This window comes from Phaenicophaeus curvirostris, chromosome 17, assembly GCF_032191515.1.
Source record: "Phaenicophaeus curvirostris isolate KB17595 chromosome 17, BPBGC_Pcur_1.0, whole genome shotgun sequence".
Classification (NCBI taxonomy): Eukaryota; Metazoa; Chordata; class Aves; order Cuculiformes; family Cuculidae; genus Phaenicophaeus; species Phaenicophaeus curvirostris.
In genome coordinates this window covers 12,480,386-12,497,875 of record NC_091408.1, presented here as the reverse complement: position 1 = coordinate 12,497,875, position 17,490 = coordinate 12,480,386, and the positions used below count along the sequence as shown (strand labels likewise).

Sequence of the window (17,490 nt, the reverse complement as noted above, 5' to 3'; positions counted from 1 at the left end):
CAGTCATTGTTGCAAAAATATACCACCCTTATTCACACACTTATTGGAAACACTCACAAAGGTCACAGTAACATCATGAGTATAAAAATAGCCACAAGATACTTGCTGAGATAAATTTATTAGTGCATAGGTTAGAGATTTACTCCTCTCCAATATTAACAGAACAGAGAGGTTCATGTGATAAACAAGTTTTGTGTTTTAAAACAAACTCACTGAGGCAGCTATATAACATGTAAAAAGCACAGTGTGGCCTGTTCAAATTTCTGCTCTCGATTGGCAATTTATTGCATTATAAATAAAAAAAACAACTTAGCATGATGGGATTTTGGGGGTCATTTTAAGTAACCAGCTGTTAAACAGCAGAACTGTGTTTTTTTCCCCAATCTGATCTGTGTATGTGTATAAATAATATTTACTGATAAAAATCTAGAAAACTATAGAATAAAAATATCTTACCTTGTATGCGTACTAAGGCAAACAAACTTTCCTTGCTTTGCATGTAAACTTCCTCTCAAACATCAGTGAGTGTTCTGGACTTAGAGGTAAAAAAATTTGTTCGTTAACGAAGCCGAAATTTAAGCGACTTCTTTATGGCTGACTTGCAAAAAGACCAATAGGATTTTTTTTTTCATTTTTCAAACACATTTGACATCAGAATAGCTCCAGCACATTCACAGTATATTTGGACAGCAAAGCAGGAATATTCATGCATACAATATAAATTGTAAACTCTGATGAATTTCATTAAGACAGGCTGAATTATAGTTTACTGAGCAACTTTGATCTCAGACACTTTAAACAAACCACAAGTTTAAGGATTCTAACCTTTTAAGACCAAGTTATTGCAGTTAGCATTGTAGATGAATATTTGGAAACACTGACGAGTGTAGTTCTACTGTGTTTAAGAAGCAATACATTATACTTTCCTCTAATTCTCTTACATTGTAATAATATCTACATATCTACAGAGAAATCCTTAAACAATGAGAAGTCAAAAATACAAGTTACAAATACTTTACAAACAAAATATAAAAATAACCTATAACATTAGATGCAGTTATTTGGTTACATTTGAAATCTTCAAGCTTTAAAGTCTTGCAAGCTAGCATTACAACAGGTATGTATGTACTAAAACACTTCATAAATGTTATATTACATATGAATTTCATAACAAATCAGTGTTTTAGTTTGTATTGTTTCAGACTTTACTGAATGAGTTTCTTTCTATGTGATATATTCATACCCCAACATTAGCAAGCTTCTGAATAAGGAACTTTAACTTGGCTTTATAAAGTAAAAGTGACTTTTGTCATATTCATATGAACAACAATATGGATCCATCGGTATTTGTAACATGATCTGCTCAAGTTCAAATTCAGTGTGCTTTGTTACTGCATTCTTTCACCAGAAATGCCCCAACTAATTTTTTATTATGAAGGCAAGGAAATATTTAAAGCAATTAACCTTAGTCTCATTAAAAAAAAAAAAAAAAAACAACCAACCCTCGAAAGTGTAAAAAAAAGCCTTTCTCCTTCTTCTCAGGTGTAATGCAATAGGCAGACAGTTAAATAAGTTGTTTTTTCAGGATAAAATATTTTAGCACTTGTTGGAGAAAAAAAAAAATTCAGTATAAAGCTTACATAGGTTAAAGTGACTAAATAATTAATACACTTAAAGACAAAACTACATATCATAAAAATGTTCATAAGAGTGCTAAAAATCAGCAGTGGTAAGGTATTAAAATTTGTGATTAAAATTACATTAGCAATAGGGGAAAAAAAAAAAAGGCGCCAAACAGTCAAAACTCAATAGTCCCACAACTCCCCATTTAAACTGTCTGTAACACTGATATGAAAAAAAATTCCTAAGTTACTTCAGATCAAACTAATTAAAAGCAACTTTCAGTCTTACAAATGTATAGCTTATGATGGAAATCCATACATATCCTAACATATTCTGATCTTCATTTTTGCGTAAACATTAAGAGTGATTTTGTTTTAATTTTTAACCATTAGTGGTAGGTCATCATCACGGCAGCGTAAGGCATCACTTATTAAAAGAGGTCTGGTTTTACTGAAGGCGTATTTTGGAGTATCAGAAGGTTCATAACTCTTGGAATGTGCTTGCTATCATAGTGTTGTTGCTAGGATAATTCCAAGTATCAGAAGCAATACAGTTACACATATAATTATGAACATCAATTTCTGAAAAAGAGAGAGAAAAGTCAAGATTGAAATACCTTGTCAGATATAGAACTGTTAAACACATCCATAGCCACAGAAAATTAATAACACTGATACCTAATCGGAGCGTTTGGATTTTCTTTCTAAAGAATACTTACTGCTACGATTTCCTATTGTTAATCTTTCTCTCCTAGCACACACGTAACTACAGTTACAAGGTAGTTCTGTCTGTTTAAAACTTGTGTTTTGTTTCACAGAGTAATTGTTACTACTCATACCCAACTTCTGTAAATATCACAATATAGAAACAGATGCAATAGTGAGTTCACTCATCAAGGTCAAAGTGCAGTAACAATGCTTACTGCCACCCTCCTTAGATAAATATTTGCAGCCTGCTTAAACCTTTCCAATCACACACTTAGTGTAATTCAATAAAACATCTGTAAAATTATTGTGCAGGTAATAGCTCAAAAGAGCTGCAAGGAAAAGAAGAAAAATAAAAATGATGAGCTCTATGTAAATGCTATGTCTGACGTTAGGGAGGTATTTCTGACTACAGCAATGACAATAAATACAGTTACCTGCCCATAAACTGCAGCTGAGAAGAAAACTAAAATCAAAACTAAAAGCTTTGATGTTAAGAGTGTTAGTACAAAAAAAGTCTAATTCAACTAGCTGCCTGAAATGACATCCCGCTCACATATAATTTGAAGATACTACATGTAAAAAGCCGAGTTTCTACTAGACTCAGAAGAGTTAACTGCCATTTTCTACTAAGCCAGGTTAGATGTTATCTTGACAAGAAGTGGTATTTTAGCACAGAATAAATCTGAAGATGGAAAGAATTCTCGAATTTATGTCCTAAAATTAAAATTGCATTCTTTGCAGTATTCCTTTTAGAAATACATTGTTATTCCCCACTATTTCTTTTAGTCTAGTATTCATAAATAGCTTTCAAGTAAGAAATTTTAGGATGTTCTGCAAGGCATAATAACCAACTTCATGTTGTAGACATGCACTTTTATGAATGCTCTACTTAAAACCATAGAAACCTCATTTAATAAAGCTCAAAGTGTAACTAGTATTCCATGTCTTAGTGTGGATTGTCTGCTGATGTGAACTTTCAGTATTAAAAAAAAATTAAAGGACAGAGACAATAATTGGGTTTTTAGTCTCATTTCCTTCTGTGCTTGAGCCTTAAGCAGTGATTGCAGTCTGTAAGTTTAGAAGCTTACCACTAGATGTCACCTTTCAATGCTGCCATGCACAGCGTTTTACAGAATGCAGAGAGAGAAAACCCACCAACACACCTCAAGCCCACCCCATAATACTGACTGTGCAGATATTAAGGGTTTAGTAGAACAATACAAGTTATAAGAGCAAAACAAGACCACAATTAGTTGATTAGTTACTTACTGCCACAGTGGCAGGAAGTCATGCATGCTGCGGTTATCCAAGCATCACCGAATACCAACAGACAAACCAATCATTAGGCCAATTATGGCAATCAACACCAATGATACAATGATAATTATCCACATTTTCTGTCAAAAAACAAGGTATTATTATTTTGATATTAAGCACATTAACACTTGCATTTATTTTCAATTTCTTTTTTAGATCACCACTAACGCATTAAATGCTGCAGTATTCTCAAACTGAGATAAATTTATCTGCATACTCCTACAATGCATAAGAATAAACATTTTAAAACAGTGCTTACAGGTAAACTAAGGTGATCAATACCTATGTATTGATATATCGAACATGAGAAAACAACCACTTGCAAATACATTAAGAGTGCTCTTTTGACACTTCTTAAATAACTCTTAAATTTAACAAGCATGTTATCTGCATATAAAAACCTGTCTATCTATACAGAGATCCAGCTTGCCATAAAACACCTTACACAACTGCACAGCATCTCAAAAGATGAAAGTGTCAGAAATGAATGCTTCATTGCATCTGCAATCATACGGTTACAAAATATAAAAGTAAATTACTTAGCAGTTTGATTTCAGAATATATTAATTGGTTTTCTCGGGGGAAACAAGTTTCCATAACAAGGGAAAATGCCTGAACATTACTTTCAGCTTAATTCCTCCACAAATTTGAGTGTCACAGTTTAACATTACACCCTTTCCAGAGGGAAGATTCCTCTAATCTAGTACTTGTACAAGAATACAAAAGTAGCTAACTGTAAAAATAATAATGACAGATGGAATTCCTATTATTTTCCCTTTATTTTTCCTACAAAATCTCCTAACATGGTGATTTCATAGCTGCAATTCCAGGAAAGCTTACCAGTGGAAAGATCCAAAACCATTTAAGCTTATTTAGAGTCTGAATAATTTAGCACTGTGGTAGTTGGCAAGAACCACCTGTGAATTTATCTACTAGCATAATATATTAATTCTTCTTTGGGGGTTTTAAAAAGCTGTTGTTACAGAATGTAAAGTAGAAAATTGTGAACATAGCCTTAGCCATGCATGAATTGCTTATCCACGTTCACAAATCCAAGAAATTTCTGTCCTCTACTTGCAATATCAACATTAACTGCAACAAATTAGTTCACACTGGAAGGGTTCTGATTTCTACTGGATTATGAGGGTTTGTTAAATCTTGCGGTATGTCTTCCTCTATCATATACTAATTTATAAGAACGTTTTCTAATCTAATTTTAAAAATCTCAACTACAAAGAAGTAAAATTCATATATTAATTCTACCTTGAAGGACTGAAAAAATCAAAAAAATCAACTAAAATTGAAGGTTGCTTCGTACTGTGTTAAGTTAATATACTGACTAGAGAATTACAGAAAGACAGCATACCCTTCGTGCTTTACTTTGATATCTAACTGCCTTTTTTGTCTCCTCTTTTGCATGTTCCACATAATCTGATGCATTCATCACGTTCTTCTCTATGTTGTTGATCATATCCCCCTTAAAATAAAATTTTGAAGAAAAAAAAAGTTATTGGAATCCACGAATCCTTGTTTAATGAACCTAAGAGAAGAAAGACTAAAGAATATCAATGATTATTTCAAACAAGTGAATAATGTACGTATTAGTGACTGACATTTTTTTTTTTGCTTTGATGTGTAAAGGAAACAGGGAATGAGAAGCAAGGGCTCAAAGTTCTAACTAAACAAGGAACATTCATGGGCAGCGCAGGCGTATTTCTCTCGCTTTCAGGAACAAATACTGACCACTTGAAAACATACCTTTGAACATGAGGTATGTTTTAACAGCCCAAACTAAAACTGACGTATTAAAGTGATCAGAAACTCCCAACATGCCTAGAAGTGGGAAAGGATATTGACTATTTTGACACGAGGTTCAATACTTCTCTAAGGAAATGCACACATATAAAAGCAACTTTAAAAGCTCCTCAGGACTGAGAGCTTAGAGTATCAATATATAACAAATTCAAATTAATTATGATGAAGGAAATTTGGTAATGAAATGGAGGATTGGTGAAAAATTACAGTAAGTCTATTACCTGTGTTTCTGTCCAGCAGAAGAAATAATCAGCAGCAGTAAACAGCAAAGTATTAAAGATTGATGCACAAGTAACTTTTGTTCATTTCTAATTCAAAAGAAAACTGCTACTAACTTGTCCTGGCTATATATTTAATATCAAAGCAACAAAGGATTTCTACGACAAAACCCAACGAAAACCACGACTATCTTTCTCAGGAAAGTTTCTCTCCTGAACATCATTCTTTTCATTTTCCTTCATAAGCCAAAAAATTTTAAGAACATAAGTTAAAAATATTTTTGTTAGATAATGGGCATGTAAAGACTACAAATTGAATGAATTAACATACACATCAAGATAAAGCTTATAAAAGCTTCTCTTATAGGAGATGACTTGAATAACTTGTCAATCCATTTACAGTCCTGTTAGTTGTAACAGTAATCATACCTTTGTATAAGGTGCAAGTTGCACACATCCTTATTAATGCACATTTTATTCTACCGCAGTAGTCCTTTACCATGTCTGTGAGAATCCTAAACTCCCAAGATACTATCTAAAATTCCAGGAGTTATTCTTAAACATGCACAAAACATTCAAGCATACTGCAATAAAAGCATATTGAAGAAAGTACTGAGTATACCAACTGAAAGTCTAGCTTCATTATTCACAGCAGGTACTACGAGTACATCTAAATTGTATGTTTGCCTAAAACAAAAAACCTCTAGTGATTAGCTTTCATATATTCTAATCACAGTAAAAACCCACTCTAAGTCTGTATTATCTAAATTTAAGCAATTGTTTCTGCATATCTCAAAAAGGAAGACTGAGGCAAAAAACCCCACTTACGTAAACATGTTTGAATTGGTTCATTTACCTGAGTCTCAACAAACATTGCCATGTCCATAAACATTTCATGTAGCTCTCGTATGCTAGATTCTAGTTTCATAATATCCTTGTGACGTGATTCAATTTCATTCAGAGCTTGCCTAGTTATTTGAGAGTCTGATATAATCTTCAGGAGAAGAAAAAAAAAAAAAGACATGGAAATAAATAAGTATGTGCTGACACACTTCTAAACAGTAGAAGCAAGACATAACTGGACCAGAAATACATACATCAGATGTGAAAATTGAAGGATTACCACTCTCCAACATTTCTTCCAGTTCCTCATCAGTGGTGGTCTTTCCAGCTAGGATAAAAACAACAGCACATCACATAACATCATTTACTCATTACTGAGCATAAAATTTTACCATACCAGAAAGATGACAACTCAAAGAAAATTCTTCTACTGAGCATTTTTCAGGATAAAACAAAATAGTGTTTAGCCATTACCAAGTGCCATTTTGCACATGAAAAAAACCCCAGAAAATATCAAGCAGAAGTCAGAAAACAAACATAGAATCAAAGCTACAGTAAAGAGCTCCTGGTGGATGACTTTTTTGTTATTTAGTTGGTTGGTTTGAGATTTTTTCCATCAAATTGAAGAGTTTGACCAGAAACATTTGCAATGTGCACATGAACCTTGTTAAGTGGAGCACTCTTCAGAAAGAACTTGTGATACACAGTATTTATGTAACATTCAATATTTACCTATTCCATCACGTCACACTGGCACCTGATTTAACTACTCCCCACCACTATGTGGGCAATAAAATCTTTATGTAGATTTCTTTTCACCAACACAGGATTACATTCATATTCCACACAGATGATTACTCATAGCATCCCTTCATGTCTACTTTTCATAATACACCTAACAACTGATGTAGTGTAGTTTAGTTTATTATTGCACGATTAAGCAAACTGAATTCTACTGATCACACTGGTATGACAAATGCCAGTGCCAGGACTTACACACATTCAAGTGATTTGCACTGCACCATTTTAAAACTTACATAACAAATCGCTGCTCTTCCCATGTAAAATCAGTGGAATATCTGTAATAACTTATAAAATTCTGTCCTAGAAGATGGAAGTAAGATCAGAAAGCAATATTCAAACTGTAAATACTCAAGAATGCCGCAAAACCTGCTTTAAAATTTTTAGTGCTGAGAGAAAGCTGAAGGCTCTAATTGGGCCACAAAAATATTAACTTAAAAGAACCATGTCCTGAGGTTCTCTCCCCTCAAGTGTGTAGGTAAAGAAAAATTTAACTTGTCCAATAAACTTCAATGAAATGCTAAACTGAACCACTGGCACGAAAAGCTAATGACAAATTTGAGAAGAACATGAAAAGCAAAGTCTTCTTACTATTTGTCCACTTCTCTGTTTGCATTTCCTTTTTCAGCAATACATGTATTTGCTTTTACAGAGGATATTCAGAAAGGCTAATTTTAGGTACAAGTTGTTATGGAATTTTTTTTTAGACCCCTTCTGAGGTAGACACTGTAGTTCAGAGTAGAGTCAGGTATTTCTGAATAGTCATTAGTGATGAAACAAGTCAAACGCGAGTCAGTAACAAATGACTGGAGTGCATACAGTAGCAGCACTAATTTTATGTCAGCTGTATTTAATAAATGTCCTTACTGACAAAAATAACGTGGCATAAAGAGAGATGTCCTGTTCAGTATGTAATTTTGGAATGGCTTTTAATAACACTTGCTATCTTCAGAATACGGCTTTTCCTAATGTATTGTTTAAAGTTGCAACATTGGAAATAAATGATAAAAAGGAAAAATAAAGTTTTCTGAAGAACAGTATCAAAGAGCTTAAACCACACCAGAAAATTGTTTATTTTCCCTCACATGCCTCAAGAAGAGGTCCAAGATGCATGATGCTTTGTAAAATCTTTAAGTAATAAGAAACAAGGGAGGTACTGACACCACAATTACACCTTTTTTCTTAAAAAAGATTATTTGGATCACTTACTTATCTCTAATTGCCTCTGTATCCGACCTTTGCTGCGTTCTCGAAAAAGGGTTTGGGTTTCATTGTATTCCGTCATGACCTCCACAAACTTGTGAGCCAATACAGAGTGCTGGTTTTTGAGGATTTAAAAATGCAAAATAAAAAGGTTTATTTTTTTTGATACATCAAATACTACTGCATGACAACTGCAACTGGTATTTACCTTCCAACAAAACAGAACATGACATTCTGAAACAGTTTCAGAGAAGTGAAACTCACTCTCCAATTTACTAGAATCCTTTTAATTTCTTTAAGCTTATTAAGTGTTCATACCTGTGTTTTTCTTATCCTGAGGTCCACTGACATCCGACTAGCATTTTCACCCTGATTAAAACTTTGTTCAATGACTAAGAACAATAAAGGAATATTGTAAGTCAGCGTTCAGTATAGTTATTTAATAGAGTAGCCAGTTAATTTGTAAATACTATTAAATATTACTTTTTCCAAGTACAAGCTCCTCACAGACATGTTTAGCATTTCAGGTAGAGAAGGGGGGTGGCAGTGACATACACACAAACACGCATAAATACATAAAAACTTAAAACACTTTTGATAATTGGTATGGATCTTAAAACACAGTATTTCAATACTCTTAACAGGGTCACACTGGAAAAATTTCAAAAGGTGTAACACAATAGGTTGCTTTTACAGTGTGAAGAGTAAATACCATACCCTAGCATTTCTAGAAGGATAAAAGCATGCAGTAATTGTAATTATCAACACAAAAACACTCAATATATTTCAAAACCTATGCTAAACAATTAGAACACACTCATAGGGCAAAATCAGGTAGTCTCAATTTGAAGTACAACAGATGCTCTTAGCAATCTCTATGAAGACATTTATGCCACGGAGACTTTTTTTTTTTGCAGGTAAAAGTTAATCTTCTTCCCAAACATCATAACCAAAAACCAGCATTTCAGTTGCAGAGAACATTTCTTACACAGAAGAATTACTTTGTAACTTCCCAGGTTATTTCTGCAAGGAAGCAAGCTCCTTGTCCTGTTCCACAAACTAGGCTGTGCTTAGCGCAGGCATTTACCCCTGGTGAAGTTTGCCAAGGAGGAATGAAGTAGAGGACGATACTGTTACTGACACAGGCTGTACGTCAGTTGGCAGGGAGGCACTTCTGTCTCTATTTTTATAAAGTGCCATACAGTACAGTTTATGCATCCATAGTGCAGCTTTTAAAGCTCAGAAGTTGAGTTGCAATGCATGAAGTTTGTAACACTACTACCATCCTGAATCATTACAAGTGACAGTAGTTTTATTTCTCCAGACAACTTACCCTTTAACCTAGCTCGGACTTTATTAGCAATCTTCTTTATTTCCTCATTTAATTCTTCGAGCTCTTCCTTTGTTCCTTCAAAAGAAGAACATTTTTCTTTTTTAGAGTTCTTAATGACTGATAGCAGTAAGCCAGCAACTATCTACAACTCTACCTTGCAATCTCATAATTGCATGCAGTACAACCATGCAGAGAAGTAGTTTATAATAATCCTAAGTACTTTAAATACAATTTTTATAACAGCATACTATCAGATTCCTGCTTTTTATGACAGGCCCTTACACTAGGAAATGTTAGTACCAAATCACCAACTAATCCAGGTGATAAAATATTTCATGTTTTTTCTTGACTAACACTTTTCAGGGTCATATTCATTTGTGGATTAAAATGAAAGCTCACAGAAGTCTATAAAGTGAAAGCACAGATTTATTTCATGTCTTTTTAGTTCTGTTGTTTATCAAGGATTCACTACTTTTACCCTTATTAACATGCCTGTACTATACGCTACCTATATTTTTGAAGAACACAGTTCATATGTGTTAGAGAGGACAACTTTTAGCACAAACACAAGCTGATAAATGAGCTGAGACCACAGATTTAAAACATTCAGATGAATATCTCAGCATCTTTTCTTCTCTTTTCTTGAAGCCCTGCCCACAAACCGAGACACGCCCTGAAGTGCTGAGAACAGAGATGGTTCCATGTTTCTGGGTAGCTTCCTTGAACTATCTATCAAGTTCTCTGTTCAGAAGGCCCATCTTCACCTTCTGCTCCGGGGTTACAGTCTCTAAAAATAGGGCTCCAGCACTCAACTCTAACTAGCACTGAAGCAGCTGGCTGTAGTGTTACTGTGAGACAGGATCTTTTCCTTCCTGAAGGATAAAGAGAAGATGATGGCTCTGCTGTGTGAGCTTCAGTTGACAACTTCAACACTTCCACAAATTAAATGAAATGCGAGTGGCCTCTAAGTTTCTGAAGACATCATCAATTTTAAGATACCACGCTAAACCGAGTTTTCGTCCAGCAAAGGTTTGGATGATGCAACAAATATTCTGCAAAATGTACTTCTTCAAATGAGATTTTTTAAAAAGGAAAATTAAGTGAACAAAAACATTAATATTAAATATGGAAATATTTAAATAGCATTGCATTTTGCACTCTGAACACCCAAAGTTCTATTCCTACAGCTAGCTAAAACAAATCACCCCCCTTTTTTCCCAAAACATCTAGCAACGCATATCCAAAATCTAGAAAAAATGTTACTCACTTCCCTCAGGATTGGGTGCTGACAGGATAATGCTGTGCTGCTTCTTCACTTCTTCCACATTTTCTGCTATTTTTGCTATATTATTTCTAAGTTCCTCAACCTACAGGAAGCGAAATACAGCAATGAAAATAGAACAATTCAGGGTAAAGAGTGGTGGGTTTTTTTATTTTTAAAAAGAATCTTTAGTAACAGAAAACGTATTTAATTGCAGAATTTCTAAGCATATGACAGAAATCCCAGCACAAATATTGACAATTAAGCAGCTTACACCATTTTTTTAAGAAAAAAAAAGGTATTCTTAATACAAATACATTCTGTATAGCCAAAAACTTAAGTGGTACTCTCATTAAAAAATATTTTAAATTCTTTCAGCAAATTCCTCATCGACAGGGAGTTAAAAACACTTCTATGCAGTAAAGACCAAAATTACCCCAAAAGAAACGAACGGAATTGTTACCAACATTCCATCTGGCATAACGCTACAAAGCGTATTGGCTCTGTGTGTGTAGATGAATTGTTAAGTCTAGTTACATCAACTAGAACACATGGAAAGAAATGCATGGTAAAAATTACAGTTTTACCTGTTGAAAAAAGTCATCCATAAAATGATCTTTTTCAATAATAACTGTCTCCCCATCTTCATTTCCTTTATGCTGAAAAAGACAACAAAACGAATCTATGAAATAAAATTCAGGATACTGCTCTGAAACAACAACTTCCTCCACATCACGAATGCAAACACATTTTTTTCAACAGTCTGCAGAGTCAAAAAAGTGAGTTTTCATCTTCTGAGGACTATCATCTAAAATGAAATAAGCAGAGAGGTCAAAAAAGTATTCTCGCTACCACAAAGTTGTGAATGTCAAGGCACATACTCTTCCATAAACAACTTTATGACAGAACCAGTCTGTAAGCAGTGTCACAGTTTTCATTATCATTATTAAAAATTATTAAAATACAATTTGACACATCGATGGTCTCTCACAGGATAAAGATATTTCCACAGTGAGTTCCATGTGAACGGAATATAATATTCAATTTACTTTGACAGCAAATCAAACCTTCTCAAAGAAACAGTAAGACGGGTGCCAATGATTGACTTGTGATGTAATAAGCTAAACATCTAATGAAAGCCAGAACTAAAAGCTATCAACATCCACTTACTAGTCTTGCCCTTGAGTTTTTTCAAGGCTGCCCTTCCACATCAATTTAGACGTAACTACGTGTTACAGAACTGATAACCCCTTCGAAGGGCAGCCAAGGAGGAAGCAGCTCAAGCTGGCAGGCTCTCCCGGGTCTCCACAGCACAGAAATGGATTCATTTCCCCAGGTCACACTTCCTACCCCTTGAATCAGCTGCAGGAAAGCTGCCCAGTGGAAAAGGACCTGGGGGTGCTGGTTGACAGCTGTCCAAACGTGAGCCAGCAGTGAGCCCAAGTGGCTAAGAAGGCCAACAGCATTCTGGCTTCTATCAAAAACTGTGTGGCGAGCAGGAGCAGGGAACGGATCGCACCCTGTACTTGGTACTGGTGAGGCTAAGCCTTGAATACTGCGTTTAGTTTTAGGCTTCTCACTACAAAAAAAAAAAAATATCAAGAGGCTGGAGCATGTCCAGAGGAGGGAAACGAGCTGGTGAAGGGTCTGAAGCACAAGGCTTATGGGGAGCAGCTGAAGGACCTGGGGCTGCTCAGTCTAAACAAAAGGAGGCTGAGGTGAGACCTTATTGCTCTCTACAACTGCCTGAAAAGAGGCTGTAGTGAGGTGTGTTTGGTCTCTTCTCCCAAGTAACAAGTGATAGGATGAGAGGAAATGGCCTCAAGTTGTACCAGGGCTGGTTTAGACTGGATATTGGGAAAAATTTCTCTACCAAAAGGGTTGTCAAGCATTGGAACAGGATGCCGAGGGAAGGTGGAGTCACCATCCCTGCAGGTACTTAAAAGAGGTGTAGATGTGGCACCCAGGGACATGGTTTAGTCGTGAACTTGGCAGTGGATAGTGGTTGGACTTCATGATCTTAAAAGATCTTTTCCTACCTAAATGGTTCTGTGATTACTCATCCTGCAGTCAGTTCCACATCCATTTTACTTTCACATTTAGTTGCAAGGACCAACAACAGATCAATATGCTACCTACAATTTGTTGAAGGATTTATGGACAGCCTACCTTGAACATCAGCACTTTAACAGCTGATAACTTGTCAGCCTCTATTCTCTGTGTTCTTAAATCACCACTTACCTAAGATACAGCTTATTTGCTAACTCTTCAAATTAAGTGATACACCTTCTTTTTAACGAGCACACAGTTCAAACAAAACCTTGCCTTTGCCATCAAGTCTGGCAGCAACGTATCCTTTCTGCCAGACCTTACCTCCTCAGTATAAAATGTATTGTAAGAAAATTGATAAAAAGTTTCATGTCAACACCAAGAACAATATAATAAAGCCCATTTGCAGCTCATACCTTGATCCTGGGATGGAAAGTCTGGGCCATACCCAGATATACATAGACTGGGCCATTCATAGACGTATAAAACATACCAAGTTACCTCAAAAGTCGGTTCATATGACAGAATCCAGCTATTAGAAAATATAACTTTTCAGCTCCAAGTAGGAGCTATCCTGATGGTTTATGAAACTTCTGACATTTTCCCACACCTTATACAATTGAAATAAGGCCAGCTTGAGATGCCTTACCAAATTAATTACTGAACTTGGAAAATGAAAACAGCTTTTGACCTAAAAATATGACTATTACTTGCCCTTGAAATTCCAAGCAAAGTTATTTTTTTCCTCAGTCTAGATCACGTGTATTCCTGCAGCAAGCTGTAAGGGTAATAACTGACCGCTATAATCCAATGACTCAGACCCAATGAGCAAGTTAAAGTGTTAAGAGCTTCTCCTTATAGCATCAGTGTTTCAGAAATTGTTTTATATCAGAGTAGCCAAGGAGGGCTTACAGAGGACCATGAAGAACTGTCGGGCAGCTCTGATTGGCTCTCGGTCAGCCATTAACATGCATTTAGTAGCATTATTGTACAATGAGAAAATTATCATATAGCAACCGCCTACAAGAAATTAATCTACACTTTTATGACATGGAAAGCACAAAACTCATCTTCAGAAAATTCCATGTTTGAACAAGGACTAATTTAAGAGGTTAATTTGGGGGAAAAGTAATTCAGTAATGTTTTCCTCCTTCTGAAAAGGATCCTTTTTCATTTTTTTTTCCATACCATCCAATTCTACCAATTCTAACTTTTGTGGTTCTTCACTCATTCCTAAACAGTTTGGAGGCACTAAGTGAATACCTAAGACATACTTTACAAAATTACTGGTCCTTGCTTAAAAACAAAAAAGGTAAAATGAAATATAAACGCATTTTTCCAAGGTTATATCTAAGATAGCCTCAGTAACACTCAAGAGTAATGAAAGATGAAAAGCATATCTAGAAAATGATTCACCAATCAAGCAAGAAAAATGGAATTCAATAGAGTTTTGAACCCACTTTAGCATATAACAAGACGGTAATTTTTGATCCATATGAACTTTGCACCCCAAACTTTCAGCAGACAAGGTTTACATCTCACCTCTTTCTTAAATGATTTAACAATAACAAAAAGAAGTCTGAATGTGTTATTAATAGACCTTTAAATGGACATCTGTTTTCAATATCCGACACTGGTTGAAAGTGCTGAACTGAGTGTCTCAACATTGATCCTGCAGCTCTTGCTAAGTAATTTGAACTTGTATCCTGAACAGCAAACCACTGAAGGCTGGGAGAATATTTTACACAGTCATTGCTATGTACTCGCCCTGTTTTGTTCTGGTTTTTTTTCCCCTTCCTAAACATCTACTGTCAGCCACTGCTGAAAACTGCACACTGGAGCAGAGTGAACCTTTTACTCTTCTTTTAATCTTACACTCGTTTGCTTTCAAAATAACTAAAACCAGGCTGGGATTTGATCAACTGCCCAATTAACTGTATTAAAGGATCATTCAAACGGCTGAAAGGATTTCATTTTGGCCTGTTTGGAATAATTTAGAAACAACATTAAAAGAATCCACTCGAAGTGAGCAATTCCAATTCCAAAAACTTCATGCCAACTACACACTTTTAAGTGATAATACATAGACTCCAGTATCTTCTACCTGCATTTGATGTGTTCAATTTTAAGTCTCTAACCTATCTGTTAATTCTACAGGCAGTGAAAACTACATTGATGAACATACGAAGGACTTCAGCAATACTGACCATTCTGTTCAAAGGAGCAGCTCCTTGCAGCAGTTTCAGTTAGAGAAGCAGCTGGCTGGCGTCTAGCAATGTTTTCAGACATCAAATGCTAAAGCTGACTTTAAAACCCCCACGTACAGCTGTTTTAGAAGCTTTCAAGGGAGGTTAGGTGTTGGCTGGGGGTTTTTTTTAAATTAAAAAATGCATACATCAGACTACTACTGCTTTCCCTCAGTCAGAATAAAGTCTGAATGTTTAGAATTATAACAAGCAAGTTCAGATCACTGTTTGGTGATTGCTCTTTCTAGAAAGCGAGAACCATCACTGAAAACTGGCACATGTTCCTACAACCTGGCCAGGTTCAGAAATAGGAAAAGGAAAGAAGCATACCTGAAAAAAATCACACATTTCTCTGGCATGATTCTGAAACACCTTTCCTGGTAAAGACACCAGCCTAGTGGGAGGTGTCCCTGCCCATGGCAGGGGGTTTGGAACTGGATGATCTTTAAGGTCCCTTCCAACCCAAACTCTTCCATGACACCATAGTCTAATCACGTGAAAACATTTCAAAAGCCAGTTCATTCTTTTGGAGAGGAAGACAAAAGATTTGGCAATTCCATCAACTACAGACGGTGCTTCCAGGACTCATTTTGTGATCCAGAAGACAGGAACGTCATTTTAAGGCAGGCGAGCCCCAAACCTGCGTGCAGCTCACAAACACCTGCGCGGAGCCCACGACTATCGCAGGAACCCCGCTTCCACTGCTTTCCAGGAAGACTGTCAAGTATCCTTTGATTTTAACCAGCCCACATCCCGTCGAGGGACAGACACGACGGTCCCACCCCTTTTTTTTTTTTTGGCAAACCGCTTTCCAAGCGCAAATAAGGGAAAGGGAAAGGACGGATCAACACAACCGCCTATCACGTCGTAAACACGCGGAGATCAACCCCCGCGGGCAGCTCTAAGGACCCTCACGGGATAACCCCCCCCCTCGCCGCTCGGCCGCCCCGCGGAGCGCGGTGCCCCCGCTGCCGCCCGCCCCCTCGGCCGGCGGGCACTGCCGCCTCCCCCCCGCCCCGCACCTCCGCCAGGTCCGCCAGCCGGTCCTTCATCCCCGCGGATGCTCCCGCCGAGGGCCGCCCGGCCCAACGGGGCCGCCTGCCCCTCGCTCGGCCGCGGAGCTGCGGGGACGGAGCCGCAGCACCCGCCGCGCCCTTCTCCTTCCGCCGGCCACGCCCACAATGGCGGGGCTGGCGCGGCGCGCGCAGGCGCCGAGAGCGCGGGGGACGCGGGGAGCTCCGGGGCGGCTGATGGCGTCCTGGGAACAGGGGTACGGGGAGACGAGGAGGGGCCAGGGGTCAAACAACCTGGAGAAGAGGAGGCTGAGGGGAGACCTCATTGCTCTCTACAACTCCCTGAAAGGAGGTTGTGGAGAGGAGGGTGCTGGCCTCTTCTCCCAGGTGATAGAATCAGAGGATAGTTTCGGTTGGAAGGGACCTTGAAGATCATCCAGTTCCACCCCCCCTGCCATGGGCAGGGACACCTCCCGCTGGATCAGGCTGCCCAAGGCCCATGCAACCTGGCCTTGAACACCTCCAGGGATGGGGCAGCCACAGCTCCTCTGGGCAACCTGGGCCAGGGCCTCACCACCTTCATGGTGAAGAAATTCCTCCTTATGTCTAGAACAAGAGAGAACGGCCTCAAGGGGTGTTGGAACTGGATGATGTTTAAGGTCCCTTCCAACCCAATCTGTTCTATGACTTTGTGATGTGTTGCCACACTGAAAGAATGGGATGTCATCCAGAGGGACCTGGACAGGGTGGAGAATGGGCCTGTGAGAACCTCCTGAGGTTCAACAAGGCCAAGTGTAAGGTCCTACACCTGGTCAGGGCAATCCCCATTTTTCAGTACAGGATGGGGGATGAAGTGATTGAAAGCAGCCTGTGGAGAAGGACCTGGGAGTGCTGGTCCCTGAGAAGCTCAACATGAGCTGGCAACACATGCTTGCAGCCCAGAAACCAACTGTATCCTGGGCTGCATCAAAAGAAGCGTGGCCTGCTGGGAGGGGGAAGTGATTCTGCCCCTCTATTCCTCTCTTGGAGACCTCGTCTGGAGTACTGTGTCCAGTTCTGGA

At 37.6% G+C, this 17,490-nt stretch overlaps 1 protein-coding gene across 3 annotated transcripts; it reads right to left on the bottom strand.

The window, feature by feature from the left end:
- Nucleotides 1-98: 98 nt before the first annotated feature.
- STX2 (syntaxin 2) lies at nucleotides 99-16,554 on the bottom strand. 3 transcript variants are annotated; one of them, XM_069870657.1, is made up of 11 exons: nucleotides 16,439-16,554; nucleotides 11,709-11,780; nucleotides 11,128-11,227; nucleotides 9,861-9,935; nucleotides 8,846-8,919; nucleotides 8,534-8,642; nucleotides 6,778-6,851; nucleotides 6,537-6,674; nucleotides 5,014-5,124; nucleotides 3,679-3,727; nucleotides 99-2,204 (listed from the first exon to the last, which is right to left on the bottom strand). In XM_069870657.1, exons 1-11 carry the CDS (start codon nucleotides 16,466-16,468, stop codon nucleotides 2,104-2,106), a joined length of 933 nt encoding a protein of 310 aa, XP_069726758.1. In that variant the 5' UTR covers nucleotides 16,469-16,554; the 3' UTR covers nucleotides 99-2,103. The 3 variants fall into 3 exon arrangements, with proteins under 3 accessions (XP_069726758.1, XP_069726756.1, XP_069726757.1); XM_069870655.1 differs by having other exon boundaries at nucleotides 3,600-3,727; nucleotides 16,439-16,553; XM_069870656.1 differs by lacking the exon at nucleotides 3,679-3,727 and having other exon boundaries at nucleotides 16,439-16,551.
- Between the last annotated feature and the right edge of the window lie 936 nt (nucleotides 16,555-17,490).